General features: G+C 40.2%; 1 protein-coding gene across 1 annotated transcript in view; it reads left to right on the top strand.

Annotated features, from left to right (window-relative positions):
- The window catches only part of maml2 (mastermind like transcriptional coactivator 2), a 35,519-nt gene extending 14,903 nt beyond the window's left edge, over positions 1-20,616 (top strand). The window contains exons 2-5 of the mRNA XM_072453114.1: positions 12,493-13,725; positions 18,716-18,874; positions 19,538-19,646; positions 19,731-20,616. Coding sequence (XP_072309215.1) covers positions 12,493-13,725; positions 18,716-18,874; positions 19,538-19,646; positions 19,731-20,470 — 2,241 coding nt within the window. The 3' untranslated portion in view covers positions 20,471-20,616. The remainder of the gene's footprint in view (positions 1-12,492; positions 13,726-18,715; positions 18,875-19,537; positions 19,647-19,730) is intronic.
- The last annotated feature ends 1,335 nt before the right edge of the window (positions 20,617-21,951 follow it).

Here is a 21,951-nt window from a genome sequence, read left to right as displayed (position 1 = left end):
TGAGGGCTGTGTCAGAGTTCAGCCCCATTTGCATCGTACCATGGCTCTGCTCTTTGCGGCACTTCTCCCAGGAGAGTTTACGCATGTGAAATGCAGGAGAAAGTCGCTGAACTGGTAGTATAGGACAGGGTTTGTACTGTTTGCGTTGAATATGAACGCCTCATGGAACTAGGGCTGGGCGACCAAAAAAAAATGACCAAAAAAATACAATCCACTTTATTTCTATAGCACATTTTACAAGAAAAAGTCAGTTCCAAAATGCTGCACAGATGTGTATTCAAATCAGTTAACATAATAAATGAAAGGATGCAAAGAATAAAACATAATAAAGACAACAGAGTGAAAAGAATGCGTGGCGTTAAAAGCCAGTTGTTTTGTTGTATTGATAAAATCTGGATTGTTCATGAAATAAAATGTTGTCTTAAAGGGAAAATATGATGCATTATATTATATTTCTATTGTTAGTAGCCTTTAAACATGCTTTCATAAAAGAAACAAAAAGACACTGGGACCGCTGCCTCTTTCCAACACTGCTACTGTGTAATTCCCCTCGCAGCCAGTAGATGGTGCCACTAATGGTTTAAAATACATGCTGTTGGTTTACTTCCTGGTCTCAGCACACAGTTGTACTGATCGTGATAAGATGACAGAAAGGCACAGATTTATGGATTCAAAAACAGCAGATAAGATTGTCAGAGCCATGTCAGAGCTATGTCAGTTGTCAAAGAAACGTCAGTTATCACAGAGCTGCAGACGGGGTGAGGATTTTATAACCAGGATTCCTCAAACTACCTTGAATGAAGCTTAATTCTACTCTAGGTATTTTTTTTGATGAGGGAACAATGTTAGAACAGGGTTAAAAGCTCAAAAATGTCCATTTTGCATAATATTTGCCCTTTAGTAAAAAGCAATAAAAATCTATATCCTGATCATAAACAATACAGACATTTATTCATTCACATTTATATTTCTTCTTCCAAAGTCTGAACTCTGCTCCAAACCATGGGCTGTTTTTTTTTTTTTTTTTTTGACATTTTGCTGTTGGCCTCTCGATTAAAAAGACATTAGAACTGACTGGAATAAAAAAAGACATTAGAAATGACTGAATCTCAATCTTGATTAAAATATGATTAGTCAGCAACAACTCAACACAAAAGCAGCAAAAATCCATTTGGAGTGGCTCCGTGGATAAAGATCACTCATAGAATTGACGGTTTCTTTTGCTTCCTAGTGGCATTCTTGTGTCTTTAGGCCAGACACTTTACAAATCTTGCAGAAGAATCCATGTTTTTGTTACATATACATTACACATTTAGGCCTGACCCTACCTTGATGACAATCCTTAATCATGAAGCCTTGGTGTTTGTTTTTATAGACTTAGGGTTATTATTTAGAGTTATTTAGATATAATAATCGATAAATGTTATTTTGAAGATTTTTGGGTATATTGTTTATGATGTAAAAAAATAGCTAACCTAAAATAAAAATGGAACAAACTTATGTTGTAATCGTTCAAACAAGGCAAAAGTAATGTTTCTGTACTTTTGTAGCTAATTTTCTATTCTGTCTGATACGTAAACCTCTGATACTTATAGAAAAAAATGCCAAAATATATATTATCATTATAGAGTTCCTCAAAACATTTAGAGGAATACATTTTTGTCAATGAGGGGCTCGGAGTAAAATCCAGGCATAATGCGTTAAGCCATAATGGGTTCAGAGATGTTGAAAAACTGCCATTTAATATACAATTCTCTTGGTTTTTTGCATAATGTTGCTGATAATGCCCTCATTGCACCAAGCATGACAGTAAATCCATCTTGAGGTGAAGCCACGGAACATGGCGTAAGTTCTGCTCGAAATCATATCATCAGCTCCAGAGTAAAGTGGGCCAGTGGAATAATTAGTGCAATATAAGCCTTCCAGAGACTGTATGAATATTATAGCTTAGATGTGAAACACTTGGCCTGATCAGATGGATAAAAATAAAACATGCTTCACATTTCACATTTGCATTCATAATACAATAAATACAATTATAATGATGATATTGTGTGGGATGTTCTTAATGACAGTACGTTTCTCAAGGCTGAAACGGTGATACTCCTGCTACTGACAGGAACAACAGTGGCAGGTAAATATGTGCTTGGGTGCTTCAGTTTGTCAGGTGGTTTTCTCGGGGTCAGATCAAGTACTCGTTCTTCAAGCAGGACTTACACTTCGGCTGAGATATTATTCTGCTCTTACAACAAATGCAGCGCACAATCTTTGCATAGCGGAGAGCGGTTTATTAAACGTACGTCCGGCTGATAAGTGAGGAATAAGAAAGAGAGTTTAGAGAACATTCCTTTCTCACTCCCACTCTCTCCCCTCCTTTCTCTCCCTTTCACCTCCTCTTCGCTTTCTCTTTCTCTCCTTTTCTGCCTCCCTTCCTTCGACCCACCCTGTCTCCCTCTCTCTATATTTCTCTCCCCCTCTCTCTCTCTCTCTCTCCATGCTGCCACCCCACCCCCAGTTTCCTTCCTGCGCTTTTTTTAGACTCCATTGGATGTTTTTTTTTTTTTTCCCACATCCGGCAACAACGGCAACAGTCTTTTTATGCTACAATCTAACAACATGGTCGTTGTTGTGTGGTTCAGAGGCACTTTAGGCACTGGCCACATGTGATTGTTGTGTGCTCGCGGTCTCACTTTCCTGCGGCTTTGGGCACCACTCCACACGCCCAAAGACAAGTGTTTTGGGCAAGGAAAGAGGTTTACGGTTCAATTATTGACACGTAGTTTCAATTAAGCCTTGGGATGGTTATGTTTCCCTCATCCTGTTTTTAGCGTCGTTGCTGTTATTGTATCAAAAATATTACGAAAATAGCCTAAATTGTGATTTGGGTGGACACGGATCCTTTTCTGGAGTTTCAGAGACGTTACATACATTGGGACATTGGGACACAAAATTCAACACAACATAATAGTATTACCATTTGATCTTACTGGTTCTAGTATGTGATCTCTTTTCAGTATCGTTACTTGCTAAATTTACGATACACATTTTAGAAATAGTAAAATTACAATTACCGTATTTTCCGGACTATAAGTCACACCTTTTTTCATAGTTTTGGTTGGCCAGGGCGCAACTTACACTTATATACTCATACTTATACTCCGGAGCGACTATTATTTCTTAATTTTACACTTATTTCATACTCCAGTGCAACTTATATATGTTTTTTTTCTTCTCTATTATGCATTTTTTTGGCTGGTACGACTTATACTCTGGAAACTATGTACGCTATTATCATTAATTTATCGTAAACATTGTCATCTCACCTCATAAAGAAAATGGTGCTTTCCCTCCACTTTTGAATGGGAAAGATGTTTTTCACCGGAGCGCACACGCCTCACCAGCTGTGACATGTGAAAAGTCATAAAGCCCTGGTTCACACAGGAGAGCGGCTGCATGCACCAACCTGTCCAGACACAACCTTGAACCCTCCGTGCCACCGCTGAGGGCCAGTCGGCAGCGCCCACTGCATTTTCTCATACATATGGCATTGGCCTCAGTGCTGTTCCCGAAATGTATGTCTTGCAGTCTTGCCCTGTGATGCATTTGCAATTTTAAAAGCAGTATGGGGTTGCATAATTTTAATTTTCAATCAATTTTCTGCTGTCTGAAGCATATTATCGCACCTATAGGCGTTAGAGGGCACGCTTGAACTATCAGGTTAGTTGGTAAGTTGCAGGATTAATGTAGATAAAGAGACGTATAATCAGATGAGTTTATTGTTTACTAAATATAGAATCTTTGATTTGAGTTGTAGATGAGATGTAACAATAACACTGTGTGCACGGTTTTATAAGAGCTTTTTAAGTCATCCTTGTGAAACTCAGGTGGACCGCCCCGACCGCCCCGATCAGAACGCCGCTTTCAGCTCTTACTTCGGGATTGATGAGAAACAATATACTGTTTTGTCCGGTGCAGCCTGTGCCGAGTGGTCTCATTTTGTCAATATATTGTGACAGCCCACCATGTCATTTTGTATCATAATATTACGGTTATTGTTACATCCCTACTACAAATACTACAATGCGAGTACTATGTGATGTTCCTTCAGACTTTGAATGTGACAGCCCTAAATTGCCATAAATGTAAGTATATATTTCCAAACGTGTTACATTACACGTTTGTTTTCCAAAGACTGTACAGTATGTATTTATTAACATACTTCATCATATTATGTGGAGTCCTTCTGGGAAATGTCTTTGTGATGATACATTTTGGCGGTTGCATACTTGTGTGCAGAAGGGTCCAGAGCTCCGCCCCCAGACACAGTTTCCTAGGCTGGATCCGTGCGGTGTTTTGTGGCCCTCTGCACACTCCTTATTTGGAACGTCAGCACTGATATGAGTGGGAGTCGAGCTAAACGTCCCACTCAGTTCTTTCTGGGTTTTTTTTCTCGTTTTTTTTTTGCTGTAGAAGTGCCTTTTGAAAACCACAGAGCAGATTGCTGTGACTGTCCACCCGCCCTAATGCACAAGTGTGTAATTTAACCAAAGCCTCTGTGCAACTGTGCTTTGAGAGACTACATGTGTTATTTCTCTAGATTTGTTGAGACTAAGACACCATTAGCACATTTGAATTGAACGCTGTAGTTTTCACATGGGAACTAACGCTCTAAAGCTGTGTTCAATTAAAAATGTAAATACTGGTATGGGCCAAATGCCATTGATTTTCTTGGAGCCACATCCCGATTAAATTTTGATCACGATTCATGTATATAGCTTTGTAGAGGTAAATAAAACATTAAATAATGCTTCTTCTAAGAGTTCACACTTCACTGTGATTGGTTAAATCACTGAGAGCATGAAGGAGGCGGACCAATCGAAGGAGTGGGTGTGAAAAATTGGATTTGAACATATCTGCACTAAAAAGAGATTTTGTGAATCACGATACAACAATGTTGCTTAAATCATATTGTGGCTCGTCACAGGAATCAGATCACGATTTGATATTTAACAACATATCAAAATACTGCGGAAAAAGAGTCAAACCCCTGATGCTTCTGCTACCATTACTTGTTCCACTTTTTATGCTCACTGACTATTGCTCCACATTACGAATATTGAACATGATTCTTGTTCCATGAGGGTTGTGTGCCTCTGAGAAAAGTGCTGTATCTCTACTGCATAGATCCTTTTTCCATCGCATTAGAATAGAAAGAGTTGTGAGACCCGAAGTATCACAGCTGTTTGCCGACGCACAGCCAGATGTTGTAGATGGTCATCGAGTGTGTGCAGGAAGTGGCTCTGCGTGCCATAGGAACTGTCTTTGAAAACAGGAAGGCAACTTGTTCCCTGCTTATGGGCCTTTTCCTGTGGCATGACTGGAGGCTGCTGGGAAAAAGGTATTTGTGGTTGTGCGGTGATGGTCTTTTAAAGGGAGAAACAAGACAGAGGGTTTGGCTACTTTAGTAAAAAAAAAAGTTGTTTTTAGAGAAGAACATTCTCACACATGTATTTTGAACTAAGATTACAGTATAGAGTACAGAGTAATAGAAAACTAGCAAAGATTTCTCAATTTCATGATGCTTTTTGGAAACCAACATAATGTTTTTAAGATGTATGACTGGTGTTTCTATTGAACTAAGTGCTCCTTTTAAATCCAAACTTGCATTCTTTCATGAAACATTATACACATGAAACATATTTTGAAACTTTCCATCAATTTGACTTCTGCTATATGGTTTATGGGGATTTACTTTGGATTTGTCTATTGGCTCCTCTCCACATTTCTGCAATACTTACCCAATACTCCATGATGCAATTTCTGATTTTCAAACCAGCTTGCTGTACAAACTATTTCTCGGTCTTCAGTATTGGAGACCTTGCCAAAAAAGTCAAATGAAGCTAAACTGTTGTGAGCCAAGACCTTTTAAATGAATGGTTAGTCATAATTACACTGACACTAGCACGTACACAGAGGTCTGCCCTGGTGTCAGTCTTTTTGTAGCTGAATTGTTGGAGACAAAACCCTCCACGGTCGAGTGTGTCTTTGTTTTAAGAGGCCGTCATCCTCTCGGCTCTGCCACCGTCTCCTGTCACTACGACACTGTTTCGCTGCTTGTTTTAAATTATTGACTGGCCGCGTTTGAGCAGGACAGCCGTGTGTGGCGCCTCCACTGTGATGTCTCGGCTTGGACTGACATTTAGATGAGAGGTGACAGCGGTGTCAAGAGCTCCGTGAGTCGCATGACCAGGGGCTGATGTCTTCTGACGGCCTGTCACTGCCATGTGGGTGACCTGAGCAGTGCAAGCTTTGGCAGCACATATTCAAACACACACTCGGCTTCTGGTGTTTTGTGGGGAAATGCATTGAACCCTAACCACACTTACTTCTGCCTTAAAGGGACAATATAGTCTTTGCTCAGGAACGACAGTCACATCTGGACCTTAACCTGCTCACAGAGGACATGTTTGTTTCCGTCTCAGTTTATAGACAGGCCATGCCGAGAGTTCTTTTAATTGTTTTATTCTTTTTAGATACGTAAATGTATCAGTACTTAATGTATAAGTAAATGTAATTTCCTAGAATTTTTGCATAAGCAGTATAGAACACTTTGCACAATAATATCATTTATTGAGATATTTTCAGAGGAATATAATGTCTGTCAAAAATAATTATCATGACAGCCCACACTGGCTATCTTGTACAATGTTTTGATTATTTAAGAATGAAAGAACATTACAGTAGTTATTCAATCAATATTTGGTTTGTGCATGTTTACCTCTGGGGCCACAGATACGTCATGTTTAGGAATGTAACATTTAACATGGTTCCTTTAGTCTAATCTGACTAAACTCATATCTTACCTCCATCACACACGGCCACATTTCATAAACCTGACAGGGACATGCAGTAAGTCCCCACAATGACCAAGAGGATGTCCCCACATGTCTCAGTAAACGCGCACACACACTTACACCCCTCTGTTCTCCAAACACAGATGTAGGCTTGTATTGCAGCCTGAATTGTAAACCTGAGGCTGGGGAAGCACAGCTGTGACATGCACCTGACGGCATGAACACCACAGATGAATAACAGCGCAGAGTAGCCTTCACAGTCCTGTAAGTCAAAAGGACACAAAGTATAGAATTGTTGGTGTCGATGCTTTGTGACTTAAACCTTCGTGCTTGCTTTTAAGTCGGTTTGTGTGTTTGACTCACGTTTGCGCTGCTGCTTAAGTAAACACCAGTCAATGCTGTGTGTAATGGCCTTTTTATTGTGGCTTGAGGTGGAAAGTAACTTCCCTTTGGTAGTCGTTTATCATGGTATAGTATATAACGATATCTGTCAACATAATGGAAGTGCAACTCATTGTGCAGTGCAAATCATGTTGTACATGCAGTAATAAACAGTATTATTTTACTAGTCGACTAGTCAGTGACAATTTTATTCGCTGACGACTCAACTCTTATTTCTATTGGACATGAGGAGCTTTTCTATACATTTGAACCAGATTAAGGGCAAACAAGCTGTGTTATGGCGAGACACTGCAGACAAAACAAATGTTTTTTTGGGTCATGTGGAAACAACAAATGCTCCAAAATATTTTTTATTCTTTCATTGAATCCACTTCACCCATGATTTCTCTGAGACATTGTAACTTCAAAGTCCATTTTCTCTCAATGCATTATTCTCCCACAGAGACAAAGTAGCACCTACACACATCAAACTTTACAATCTGAGATATTGATGGAACGTCCAGAAGGATTTGTTGACATTATAAGCCTAAAAAATTAGGTAAAATTAGAATGTTTAGGGCAATTTTCAGTCAGATCTAGTTTACTCAAAAGCTAAATAAGATATCCAAAATCCCCTCTGTAAAGATTTTTGTATCTAATATTTCAACATAATTTTTTCAGATAAATGTAGCAAATATGTGACTTTTTGACCCTTTTTACACATAAAATGCCTTAACTACAAGATATGTTTAAAATTGATATGTTTAAATTTTATATTTTTTCCTCTGCACCTGCAGTGTCTCGCCATATGTCTGGATAGAGAATATTTACTAAAATGTGAATTATTGATAACAATCACATAGTTGCCATTTTGGGCATGTGTTTTATAGTCTGTATAGTTCAAGTAGTAAATAACAATGAATTAAATAGTCAATGTTTATTTGTATGTGTATGTGTTTGTATGAGTAGTTTGGATTTCAATGAATCTCTTTCAGAATTTCAATTAATCGTTGCCACGCTATTAAATAGTGACTCTTCACACGTTATTGGTTTCTCTGTCCTTTTTATTCTGAAGCACATTCACAATATCACACAATATGATTCTGAACCGAAGTGCATTTCAAGGTGAAGCCGGGTTTCAACCTGAGCTTTAATCGGCAAAGTCAGATAAAAGAGATAAAGCACTTTTGCCTGTGAACTGTTGGCACTAAGCTGGTAACAGTTCAGTTTGTGCCCTCAGTAAACATAATGGATAATTTCTCTTCAAAGCTGCTTTTATAATCTCCTCCGTTCCCCACAGGCTGTCACAAAGCTGCCGCGCGCCTGTTTTTCTTGCTGCCGTTGCTGCTCATCCGTCTCTCCCGCTGCTCTCTGGAGGGCAGCTCCATCTAATACAACTGTGTCAGGAAGTGAGGGGATGCAAAGTGCTGAGGAGCCAAAAGTAGCCCACCTCTGCAGTGCACGGTCTCAACTGGAAGCAGCCTGATTAGGGAAGTACACGAGAACCTGGCCTAATGTCTCGGTGAAACAGTGTGGGTACAAAGCACTATTATATGAAGGGACAACTTCAAAACGTCATCTATAGGTGATTGTGCGAAGAAAACGTAAAGTATTTGTGGACATGCAAACAAAGGATAAGTCGAGTCTCCCTGCGTGTCCATACAAACCAGTGTATTCTTTATTTTGGTAGAGACAAAGGGACACAAAAGCTTCCAGTTCTTCCAATCTGTTGTAATTAAAATAAGCCAATTCACTCTTGCGTTCTCCAAACAATGTTTTTCAATGACAGTTAATTAGTGGCATTGGTCTGAAAGCTTTAGTTTCTTATCTGGCAACAAACAAGTTCAAATCCAACTTTTAATACAGCAAGCAACCCGTCAACAGGAACAATAGCTCTATTTATGCTTCTATTTTCAGACTGTTTCCATGTTTTTCTAAAGCTCCGTTGGGGCAAACTTTTTTCCTTCTTATAATAATGGTACCTGTTTATATAAAGCTTATGAAGAGTTTATAGAAGTTACGAGGGTGAACACTACCAACTCTGTTACTGGTAAATGTACAATTTAATTGCCACCCCGGGAGATTGAAGCCACTGTGCCATAACTAGAGGCTGGTTCAGTCCCCATTGTGTCATTGGGCAGGTCCTTTAGGCCACTTTACCTCCATTACCTATGTAGTGGTTAATCTATGGTTTCATCTTAACCTCGGTAGGACTCATTATTGTATTTATATATTTAAAAAACGTTTTGTAAATTTTAAGAAATGACCATGGACTTAATGTTAAACTTCTTCGTGCTTCTCCAACAGCGGATTTTACTTCTTATTTTACTTCTTGTGTTTTTATTGTTGATAAATGGCTATGTGACATTTTTTAATAACCCCATATGTATGACCCAGAGTGTAAATTATTTGAATAAACGCGTGTTAGTATAAGGATAGGTGAAAACGCACATTTTCCGAGCACTAAACGCTGGACGATACAGGAATTCTCTGTCATGCTTGATTCAATCTAAGCAAAACTCTGACTAAATGAATGATAAGGGAACACCATTATAACGGTTTAAGCCCATACAAGTTGATTTTGAGTATGATGTCTTCTTCAAAGTTTGTAGTGTTCAGTCTGATGATTTGAACACGTGCAAAACACCATACATCCACTTCCTCCAGCCTTCAGTGCACAGTGTGACTGGCACCAGGGGGTAAGTGCTGCATCTGCACTGAGCTGCACCCCGAGCCCCATCCACACGGCTCAACATCAGCATCACATTCAGTCCGACACAAACTCATAACGTCCGCCTCTGCTGTCAGTACCAAGGTCAGAGCACAACACTGTCCAGGCCTGTCAATATACAGCTCTTATAAGGGATCCATGCAATCCATCTTTCACGCTGCTCAGGTGAAGCAATGTCAAACGGGTGAAATCGTTATAAATGCACCGGTAATAGAGCTATAGCAGCAGAACCAACAGTCAAAGACCCTTATGGTTTTTTATCCGATTTCCATGCTTGGATAAATAGAGTTGGCTCCACTAGGGAGGGCATCTGTTGAAAGGCGTCATATAAAATGTATTGTTATCAGTATTATTAATATTGCAATTATACTGGGTTGGTATATGTGGTTGGTGAGCTAAAAATGGCAAATAACCAAACTAATTCCAAGCTGCATGATAAATCTCTATTGTGGTATTGTCTGATAGTACATAATCTTAACACGATCAGTTTCTAAAGCATACATCTGCTGCAGGAGTCACTTTCAAAGCGATTCAGAGCTTCTGAGCTCATTAAATGTTAATCAGAAAAATCTATTTTCAGTTCACTTCTGTCATGAGAGTTTCGGGCCTGAGAGGAGGACACTCCTGTAAGAAGATGAGATTAGGTTTTTGGTCAGAAAGACATATGATTTTTCAGCTCTTATGTTGAACTATTAAAGCTGGGGTTCCTGATTTTCACACCACAAAAGATGGAAGTGTGTGTTTAAATATGTAAACTAGTCCTCACAAACACTTAGCCATATCGCTAATATTCATCTTCTGGTATATTCATTTTCTCGTGTACGGCTTCATAAGAGTTATTCAGACGACAAAGTGAAACCAGGGCGGACCACCCAAGCACAGCCAATCAGAGTGCTGCTTTTGGCATTATTATTACATGCATTATTATTACTTGCAGACAGCACACCATGGTTTACTCCTGCTTTTACATTACAGTCTTTGGGGGAAAACACAAAATTCACTCATTTACAAAAAAGGAGTCAGGTACCACAATGATCCATTTCTATCTTACTGACTTATTGCAACATATCTCAAATTTATTCATGATTTTCTTGTAGTGACTTGAATGTCTCTACACCAGATAAGAAATAAATAAGAGAGCAGCAAACAAAAAGTATTATTATGTACTTTACTTCAACATGTAAATGGGTAAATTAAGCAACAAAGTCCATGCAAGCACTAGCTGCCTTAAAATACTTTAGGTTGGTCCTTTGTACGACTAATAAATAGTTGAAACTATAACTGTAACTGTGAACCACATTAGTGAGGCACTTTCCCATGGCCAATATTTATTCTGTTACTCATACAAGAAGGTGCAAGCCCAAACCTGCATCTTTGTAAAGAGCTGAGGCATCATTAGGACCATAAAATAAAGTGTTCAGCTCAAGTCAAGTAAGAAGGGATATTTCAATTACTGCGCTTAAGGAATACGAGTACTTTGCAAAGAATAATAACAACATTATACTTTTTACCCTTTTTACCCTTGAACTTTGAGTATGCAAACTGTGAATGTATTTGAAGTGTGTGTCGTTCTGTTCATTCTTAAATTATGAAGAATATTCTAATGCAATAGTTGCCGGCAGCTGGAAATTGCTCAGTTTTTCTTCACAGTGAGAACTACTGACAGTGGCATATGATAAAAATCTGTAATATTTCCATGCTGGGAGGTTTAAATAGACAGTCAAACAGGTATTTTCTGTTTGCGCAGCCATGTCCTAGATATAGAACCTGATTGGAACAACAACACGTTATATATTATGTTTAATGTCGTGGTTCCGAGATGAGATTATTTTTGGTTTATTTATTGTTTGTTTCCTAAGTTGATGATTTTGCCGCTACTATTGCCTTTGATGGAGACGTGGGACAGAACAAAGAGCAGTCAGATTTAGACTACAACAGCTTGTTAAGCAAAATCTTACCCACAAAGGAAAAAGACTGCTATCTAATGAAGAACAATGGCACAAACTATAATGTATGCAAATGAAGCAAACAGACAAAGAGCTTATTCTTCTGGGTGCTCGGCTCGCACATCCACATAACCTGCTTTCTACACACTGATGAACTATCGCTATAATACTAAAAACTATTCCCCCCCGTATGTACTTCTTACTGGTTGATTTGTGCCACATTAAAAGCTCTCGGGGCAGAATGAGAGCTGTAAAAATCCGCACTCCAGCGCTACATGATGAAAACTGTGTTATTAAAAGCAGTTGGTCTAGTGCGCGACGTGTACGAGCCCCGAGCAAATTGTGAAATTGGATTAGATTACATGGTAATACTTAGAGCTAGATGTCGAGTTTAATGCAGCTATCCCCAGAACTATCATCACAATTTGAGCAGGCTCATGAGATGCCTTTGAAGTAACTGCTGTCATTACAAAAGCAGCGTTGTTGTTGTTGTTGTTGTTGTCGCCGTCGTCTAAGTGGTGTATTCAAATGTAAACTCCATATCTTTTATTGTGTTTTTAAAGTTGATTTTGTGTTGCAGCTTGGACCGCTGCGAAGGAAAATCGAGGGCCATGCATCGATACCCAAGCAGAACGGGCTGTCGTGTGGGTTCTCGGCCGCAGACTACAAGCGGATGCGCCTGGACCCGGGTCTGGGGCAGGGCCTCTGCAACATGAACCCGCCGGGGCCCGGACCCTCCCTGGGCATGCAGAGGATGATGCCCCATGGAGTTAGCGCCGACATCTTTAACATGACTTTAAAAGACATGAAAAAGGAGCCCATGGACAATCCCTCTTGTGGTCAGTCCCATACTGATATGATTTTTGATTTTAAGGATTTTAAGGATTTTAAAGATTTTAAGGATTTTAAGGATTTTAAGGATTTTAAGGATTTTAAAGATTTTAAAGATTTTAAAGAAGAAGGAGCCAGTAATATTGACCCAGAGCTGCAGGACCTGTTTGATGAACTGACTAAAGCTGTGCCTCCGCTCAACGACCTGGAGTTTGAGAAGATGCTGAAGCAGGACGACACTTTTGGTCTGGATTTAGGTCGGCCCAGCTCAGCCGGGGCAGCTGGCTCTCTGTGCCTCCCGATGGACAGGCCCATAAAGATGGAGCACTCCCCGGATTATGGCCCAGTTCACAGTGGTACGCCACAGCTCCGGCCCGCCTCAGCAGGCCCGTCTTTCACTCTGAGCGGCACATCTCCCAACGGAACGACCCAGAAAACCAACTCTCAGGTAGGACCACCTAGAGGCATGCCTTGCTGGCCTGAGATCTCCCACGCAGAGCAGCTGAAGCAAATGGCAGCGAACCAGCAGCAGCCGGGTTCTCTGCTCCATCACCAGACTCCAGGCGGGGGGATGCCCTGGGCCTCAGCAGTGAACTCCTCCAGCTCCTCCTTCACACCGGACAAGCTCTCCAGCCCACACAGCTCACAGCGGAACGGCCCTCAGAATACAAATCTCAACAACTGCCTCTTCAAGTCCAACGGGCACGCAAGCTCCCATCCACCAGACATGAAGATGCTCAACGTGAAGCCAGCGCTGCACTTTAGCCCCAAAACAGGCCCTCAGTCTATGTCCATGACCAGCACAATGATCAAGACCCCTCCACAGGCGCAGCAGCGGGGGCAGCCTCCTTCTCCCAACCAGAGCCAGCCCCACAGCGCTCTGCACTTCCAGGACCACATCACAGGGAGCCTGTGTTTGCCCAACAAATCCTCACCGCCGCTGGGAGGAGGACTACAGTTCAAGCCATCACAGCCACGACAGGTAAGGACAACACACACAGACGCAATACTTTTACTTTCCAAACACTGTATTGTGTGACTTTCAAACAAACCTCCTCCGTTCCAAATGTTAAACAAATGTTGCTATTACTTATTTTTCACATGAGCTCATTGTTAAGGGAGTGGGGAGGGGAGAAATGTAAACACAAGACAAAATTGTGCACTTTATGTAATGTTATTGTACAAGCATATAAAAGCCACCGTTTAATAAATACTTAAGAGCAAAAACAAAAAGCAAATTTAAACCATGTCTGAACAATTGTGAACAGCACTTTTATGTCATTATGTCATTTGTCACTGTACCAAAACGTCTAAAAGGCTGAGACTCGATACGTGATACCTATTTCAATACCACAATGATAATAAAACACTCTTTCTTAAACAATAGGATGTCAGTTTCAATTTAAAAAAGATATTATATCAGAAATATGTTTTATACTAGCTCTGATATTCATCAAGACCATTCAATGATTAAGGAAAGGTCCAACGTTCTCCTATTGATGTGTTTATTTGTGTTCCGATACCAGCTCAGGTGAGTATCTAGTTTTAATAATAGTTTTAGAATCGATTAGCTTCCATTTTTTACAACTCTAATTTGGCCATTTGGAATAAAACTAACTTAACAAAAATAATGAAACTGCTGGAAAACAACAAAATTGATTCGCATCCAAAAAAATCAGATTAACAATGTTATTACGGTAGTTTATATGATACAACAAGGTCCTCTCCAGCTTGTCTCTTCATCAGAATTGTATTTCTTGTCACTTACTTTTCTCTTGTGGCTGCCAAACTGTTGTCTAAATTCACAACAATGCTTTTCTGTTTATTTGTTTGCCGATTTGATTTCCGATTGTTCTTGTCGCTGTCTGCCTGTGACTCTGTTGAATATGTATTTCCCCTGAAAGTGTTTTGACAATGACATAGATTGCCAGAGCATGGTGGATTAACATGCAGGACTTATAATTTCCTTGCTTGTCAGGGTGGCTCGCCGTCACAGCACGGATATGCACAGCGGGATTTGCTAATTGGAGGTTGTTAGCTACAAGGGACAAGTGGTGGAAAATGACAGTAATCTGCTTAGCTTTGTGCCGGAAGGTTGAATCACTGATTTGTTATGATTGTGAGAGATTTTTAACGTTGGCTGTTCTCATTTTCTTTGCACTCACTGTGTCTCTGGTCATTTTTGTCAAGATTGATAATTCATTCTCCTAAACGCTCTCAACAGATTGAGATCAATTTGACTGTAGCAGAGTTCTAATTTCCAAAGTTTATTTGTTCAATATTACTACTAAATATGTTTTGAACATAAACATTACAACAAAACTGTATTTTCCCTCATATTTATCCGTCATAAAGTATGATTCAAGTTTAGCTTGGCACACTAAAAACATAAAACACAAAAAATGGTCAATTTCAAAGTTTAATGTCTGATCTCGTCTTCAAACCACATGTTTTTACTCACAGAGGATTGGCTGTACACCTCTCGATCAAAAAGACCCAATCATATGATGATTAGAAATGAAAAGAATTCGATTCATTGCACATTAATTGCTGAACTATGAACCAAACATTAATAAAACACATTTATTCCAAGGACTGTGAAACAATGCCTAATTGGTATATGGAAATTTGTCCGTTAAATTAGCATTCAATCGTTCTAAGAGCCAAGGTTGCTCTAAAATACATAATTTATGTAAAGTGAGTGCCTGGTACACTAGAGGACACTGAGTGTGGATAGTGCACAATAAAAGGCGGCATGTAGTCAAAACAGCTCTATTTACAACATCTGGTCAAACACTGAGCTTAAACAACATACATGACCTTTACTGAACAACTACAATTAGCATTCAGCAGTGGCATAGATATTATTTAGCATATGTTCATTAATGTAATGCAAGGAGGACAATCTACCATCTGAATTAAGCTAAGTTTCTGAAAAAGACACAGGTTATGTATAAAGATATGCCTCATAGCTGTTAGAAAGAAGCAATTTAATAAATGCTATTTATGTAACTTAACATTGAAGTGTTCTGTGGAATTTCAATCTTAACCCACGAAGTTACCAAGCCTTGAATCTGTCCATGTTAAAATGAGGTGAAGAAAGTTATTTGGCAGCTGTTTCATCATCCAAGGCTTGGCTCAGACTAAAGACCATTTGCATGCTCTGGAGAATCTTCTGTGCTATATTATATTTTAAGCAGTATACAACTTTAAAGCACACTGGCGGCTTCAGCTAAAAGACTGTGTGGATTGAATGTTGATGTCTAAATATGTAGATGACGCCGTGGCGCCCCTGCACTGACTCTGGGTGAGCGGGGCTACAGCGGGTCGTGCTGCCAGTGCTGTGAAGGGAGCGATTGTTTCCTGGGAAAGGCAGCGAGGGCCAAGTCCAGATGCCGATGGGGTCCCGCGGGACGGTGTCCTGAGTGCGGCCTGGAGGAAGTGCAGTGTGAGAGCCCAGGCTGGATCACTGTCAGCTGCCTGCTCCGCTGCACCATGGAGCCTAAATCACTCCTTCTGAGGCCCACATGTGGTATTCATTTACAACAAGCTTGAGAGGAATGAGAGCAAAAACATGGAAAACAGCTTCATGACACATCGGGATGCGGAGAGGATTACTCAGGCGTAGGACATGTTAAAACACTATCTCTGGATCGTCCGAACGCTCCAGAAAGCCTTGAGTTAAAACGACTAGAGTTCAGTTTGTGTTTCTTGTTTGGAGCGATTTTGGCAACGTTTTGATCAAGTGTTTTACTTTGACTTATCAACTGCAAATTCTTTCTGAAATGACATATTTTATTAGAGCTTGAGAAATCGCCTTGGATCTTTCTTAACGCCCATCGGACTATTGCAAGTTGGCAATTTCCCAAGTTCTATGGATTTCTCTGTCAAATCAAAGAAGTGCTCCTGCATTTTTTTTTTTTTTAATACAAATGGACCCAGAAATGCACTTTAATCTCTAGTTTTCTGGCAGATGGTCTGGTTTTAAATAGGGAAAAAGCAAACAAAAACATGACAATGGAAATTAGTTAAAGTAATTATAGACTGTCTAATTAAAGAATGTTACTTCTGTTGCGCTGAGATCGGCTAACTTATTGAAAACTGTGATACGTGGCAATGCAGTCAGCAAATCAGACTTGATGAATGAGTTTTGTAGGGAAACAGGAGCCGCCATGTTTGAGACCCGGTGTAACATCAGGACTGGGGCTGGTTTGTGTGGGCTGAACTCAAAGGTGAATATTAGCTCATATCAAATGCCTCTGGCGACTTTCGGCTTTTCCTTTTCTTTAATCTGGTCTTGTTAGTGCAGCAACTGCCATTCATCACCACTGACACACAAATATACAATTCATTTTTCCCCCCCCTTTGACGGACCACAAAGTCACCACCCTGAGATTCATCTTGGACTAAAACTGTCATCTTAAGTAATAGCTTCTGGTAAATGCACGGGTAGACATGTAATCTCGTTTGCCATGGGAAAAAATGTAATGTCAACACAATGACTGACACTGTATACACAAGCTGTGCTGACTTCAGATTGGTGCATGTTCAGCTTTTGTGAAAAACGGTGGTGCATTCAGGGTACTGTGTTAACCTACATTCTCCAGTATTATCAGATAATAGGGCAATTTCATGTTTTTCTTTTTTTTTGCATGTTAGAAAACTGTATCTTGGATCAGTTTGTGCCGAGCTTAACAAATGTAGGTAGTCACAGAGTCGGTGCATAACTTGCCATCGGGACACATTTCCTGCTGTCTCAGGGATTCTTTCCACTCTCTTTAGACACAATTATCAAGGGAGCACAGGCCTTGAGGAGGGCTCCCACTCCCCCTTCTCCCAGTCCTATTTTATCTGCAGTGGGAGTAGCCTTGACCACATTCTCTGGCTTGAATGGCCCCTCTTAAAAACAGCACCTTGTACAAGGACACCATCTAGTGGAACATTACTGCATTGCCTTGTGTTACAATTATCCCGAGGAAAGTAAATAAACCTTGGTGGAAATGTTTAATGACTAACATGTACTCAAATTACAATTACGTGTAAGATACATTTTTATTTTATTTATTTTATTTATTTTATTTATTTTATTTATTTTATTTATTTTATTTATTTTTCCATTATTATTATTATTATTATTAGCATTATTATTAGTATTATTAGTATTATATTAGCTTTATTTTAATTTTAATTTTTTTTTATCTCTATTTATTTTTTCCCCTCCATCCCTTCTTGGGAAATGGGAGGTTTTGTTTGTAAGAGTTTTTGTTTATAAGAGTTTTTCTATTGAGAGTGTTTTTTAAACTTCCTATAAGTTATCTGTTCTTTTCCTCTGTATCTACTGTGTTGCAACAATGAAATTTCCCCATGTGTGGACAATAAAGGATTATCTTATCTTATCTTAAATATAGTATAATATATAAAGGAAAAATATGCATACAAATACTACTCAAAGGATCAGTTGCTTGTTTTAACGTTTAATGCAATTTGGATCAATTTTTAGATCGCTCTTTTACACAAAATGTAAATAATTAATGAGTTTACAGCTGAATGAAGTTGTTTAAACTGCAGTCTGTGTGTTATTTGAGCTCCGAGTGCTGTTATGTGCTTTACAGGAGCAGATATAAATACATTGGGGTGATTGCTGTTCTCAGTTATCATGTTAAATGTAGCTTATTACAATTACATGGCATTATACTTAATTACATGTTTTAAAATCTACTCAAATGTACAATTACCTGTCAATTACAGTAGCGTGTATTTGTTGGCCTGATTAGTTACTTTCCACCTCTTATTATAAATGCAAGGGCAATTGATTTCTCACTTTAAAAAAAAAAATCACAAATACATGTATCACAGTAAACTTTAGTCATTTAAATACTATCTTCTGTTTTACACTGTTTTTACTCATACTTTTAACACACTTTCAGGTCATTTATAAAGTCAATGTAACTCTTGATCTTGTGTCTCATCAGGCGGGTCCTCCGTGTCCAAAGCAACACGTGAACGGTAGTTTAGGAGTTTTGGGAACCTTGACCCAGCCCCGGCCCCCAGTCCCCAACAGCCAACAGAAGGGTCCCGTGAAGGGCCAGGCCATGCAGAGACCACTGCCTCCGCCGCTCTCCATCGCCATGGTAAGTTCAGTTTGACCCTTTTCATTCATCAACATGTGCAAAGGGGAAAGAATCACCCACGCGCTACAAATGTTTGTCCAAAATGGCACAAAGGGTTTTATTTTCAGGATTTAAAAAGTAAAGCAAAAATGTTCCAGCTGCAGTAGATAAGAGCGTTGCACATGAGTCATGGGTTCAATTCCAACCCTCTACAATTTGCCGAATGTCTATTATTCACTAAAAACATGTACAATGGGCTCCTCCCCTCGGGGGCCAAGACTCCCCTGAAAAAGAGATTCTAAATCTCAGAAGCACTTTCCTGGTTAAATAAACAATAACAAATATAATACCTAGATTAGTTATTTTGGAAGAAGTAAAATGTTTGCTCAAAAGGGAATTTAAAATGACCAATCACAGCACACATTTGAGCGTGTTTCCCTCACATGGCAGTATTCCAGTACTTTTTAGATTCAGTCACATTTGAAATGTACTGCTATAAGCTACAGACAGTAGAACCACTATGTTCAAGTTTATTTGACTTGTTGTTGTTTTTTACAGCATCCCATCGCTCCCAAAGTGCTGTACAGTACAAACAGATACTTACAAATAATAATACATGTATAGCTTTTAAACACATACAGACAGTAAACTTGTTTTGCATCACTATTTACTCTTTCTCTTTAGGAAAAAGATAGTGCGCATGAACAGTTCAGCCGTCACCTGACCAGACCTCCCCCTGAGTACAAACAGCCCAGGAGCATGCTGGGACTTCACAGAGGAAATCTCTTCACAGGTTCAACACTTTTTCTACAATTATACAAACAATAACACTATCTCCCGGGGTTATCTCAAACTGTGGTTTGTTTGTTGTGTCCAGGTCCCGCCTCCACACAGCAGACCAGCAATGGTGACCTGCAGTCCATATCCTGTCAAATCACAAGCGCCCCAAAGATGAGCCCCGCCCCATCAGATGAGCGCTTCAGCAGCCATCTCCCCAGCTCATGCCTCAGCCCATTTCAGCCCAACAACAGTCAAAACAAGCCCCACTTTTTGGGAATGAATTCACAAGCAAATTCTTTTGGACTGAACAGTGTCCCACATGGGAGACCTGAGCTACACCCAGGACAGGGCGCTTTAATGTCCAACGTCAATATTGGGTGGGGGTCAGCAAACAAGCAAGTGACTGCTGGGATGAGGCGACTTCCCAACCCAAACCATGCCCAACTGGACATGCCTAATCTCCCATACCAACAGCGGCATTTGGGAGCCCCGAGTCAGGTGGCATCGGAAATGGGAATGTTGCGACACAACCCCACCTTAAGGGACATTAACCCAAGGCCAAACCAGCCAATCATGTGCCAGTCTACGCTGAACCAGGCCTCTCCGGAGCAGAGGGTCCCAGCGGGGGGATTCGGAGAGCCGGGTTCTGGTTCGAGTAGCTTTCAAAGTAGCCGTGGAAACCAGTTAACCTTTGATTTCTTACCTGAAGGCGACAATACAGTCCCAGGCATCAACACGGACTCGGACTTCATAGACTCACTGCTCAAATCTGGGTCGGGCAACGATGACTGGATGAAAGATATAAACCTAGACGAGATTCTGGGAAGTCATACATAAAATGAGACTTCTGTTTTTAATATAACGAGAGTAACATGTACATTATAATCTGATCTTATATATTCCAATGTTGTGCATTGTATTTGTGTTCTGTCTAGTACTTTTCCTGTTTAATTATTTAAAGGCTTGTATTTTCCCCCAAACAATGTATTGTTATTTTATTATGCAGTAATCTAACTCTTCTACTTCTTAATCTAATTAAAGTAGGTTGAAAAACAACACTGTGATATCAAAGTAAGCTGTAATACTGGCAATCCTGTCGCCTCTTCACCATTCTTTGGCCTCGTATTTACATAGAGGGGTATTTTGCTAACACAAGCACAATAATGTCTGATGTGTGATGTCCTAATGCTTTCAATCTGTACTAAAATTGCCCTGTACTATTTAATAACGAATTATATGACACTATGTAGATAATAAAACTGATTTGAACACATCAAACTCTTTATTCCTGTCCAAGTATTCCTATATATCCATGTAGTTATGAAACATAATATGTTATGGCTGTTCTTTGCTTTTAGAAGCTAAAATATAATATCCATGAATCATTTCAGATGTTTCCGAGCCTGATGATGCCCACTTTTGTGTCCAGTGCCCAACAAACCACTTCCTGTGCAGCCCTGGCTATGTTGTGTGTTACTTTCCACAAAGGACATCTGGGACTTATCTTTTGTTTGAGAGACCACCAGGATTTCCTCTTGAAGAAGATAAATGTACATCCTGCCCAGTCGCATGCCCTTCTGGGACCATAATCCATCTTGTTTAGCTCAGTATTGAGATAAATGCAATCATAAAACTCATCGTGTCAACCCATTCATTTATTGTATTTATTAAATATTTCATTTAACCGGGATAGAAATTTAGAATCTGATTTTCAGGAGAGCTTTGGTCCCAGAGGAGATGCAAGTGCACATATTAGTTCATTGCAAACCGTCCCCCATCGGCTTGTCACTGATTCTTCCTCCCTGGGCATTTCATTGCATGTCATCATATTCCACCCTCTGGGCCTTTGCCTTCAGTCTCCTGATCGTTTCATCTCCATGAGGCATTTAGTCCAGGCCCGGGCATTTCATCCCATGGCCCAGGCATTTCGTCCAGACTAGGCATTTCGTCCACACGCACCCGGGCATTTCACCCTGATCCGGGCATTTCACCCTGATTCGAGCATTTCATCCCGGCCCGGGCATTTCGCCCAGACCCGGGCATTTCATCCCATGGCCCAGGTATTTTGTCCAGACCAGGCATTTCGTCCACACCTGGGCATTTCACCCTGATCCGAGCATTTCACCCTGATCCGGGCATTTCGTCCCGGCCCGGGCATTTCGTCCAGACCCGGGCAATTGGTACACACCCGGGCATTTCACCCTGATCCGGGCATTTCACTTTGATCCAGGCATTTCGTCCCGCCCCAGGCATTTGATCCAGACCCGGGCATTTCGTCCACACCTGGGCATTTCACCCTGATCCGGGCATTTCGCCCC

This window comes from Eucyclogobius newberryi, unplaced genomic scaffold, assembly GCF_026437365.1.
Source record: "Eucyclogobius newberryi isolate DKJ021-1_F unplaced genomic scaffold, fEucNew1.0.hap1 SCAF_10, whole genome shotgun sequence".
In the NCBI taxonomy this organism is placed as follows: domain Eukaryota; kingdom Metazoa; phylum Chordata; class Actinopteri; order Gobiiformes; family Gobiidae; genus Eucyclogobius; species Eucyclogobius newberryi.
Note: the sequence above shows the minus strand (reverse complement) of the source record. Positions and strands in the feature narration are given on the sequence as shown.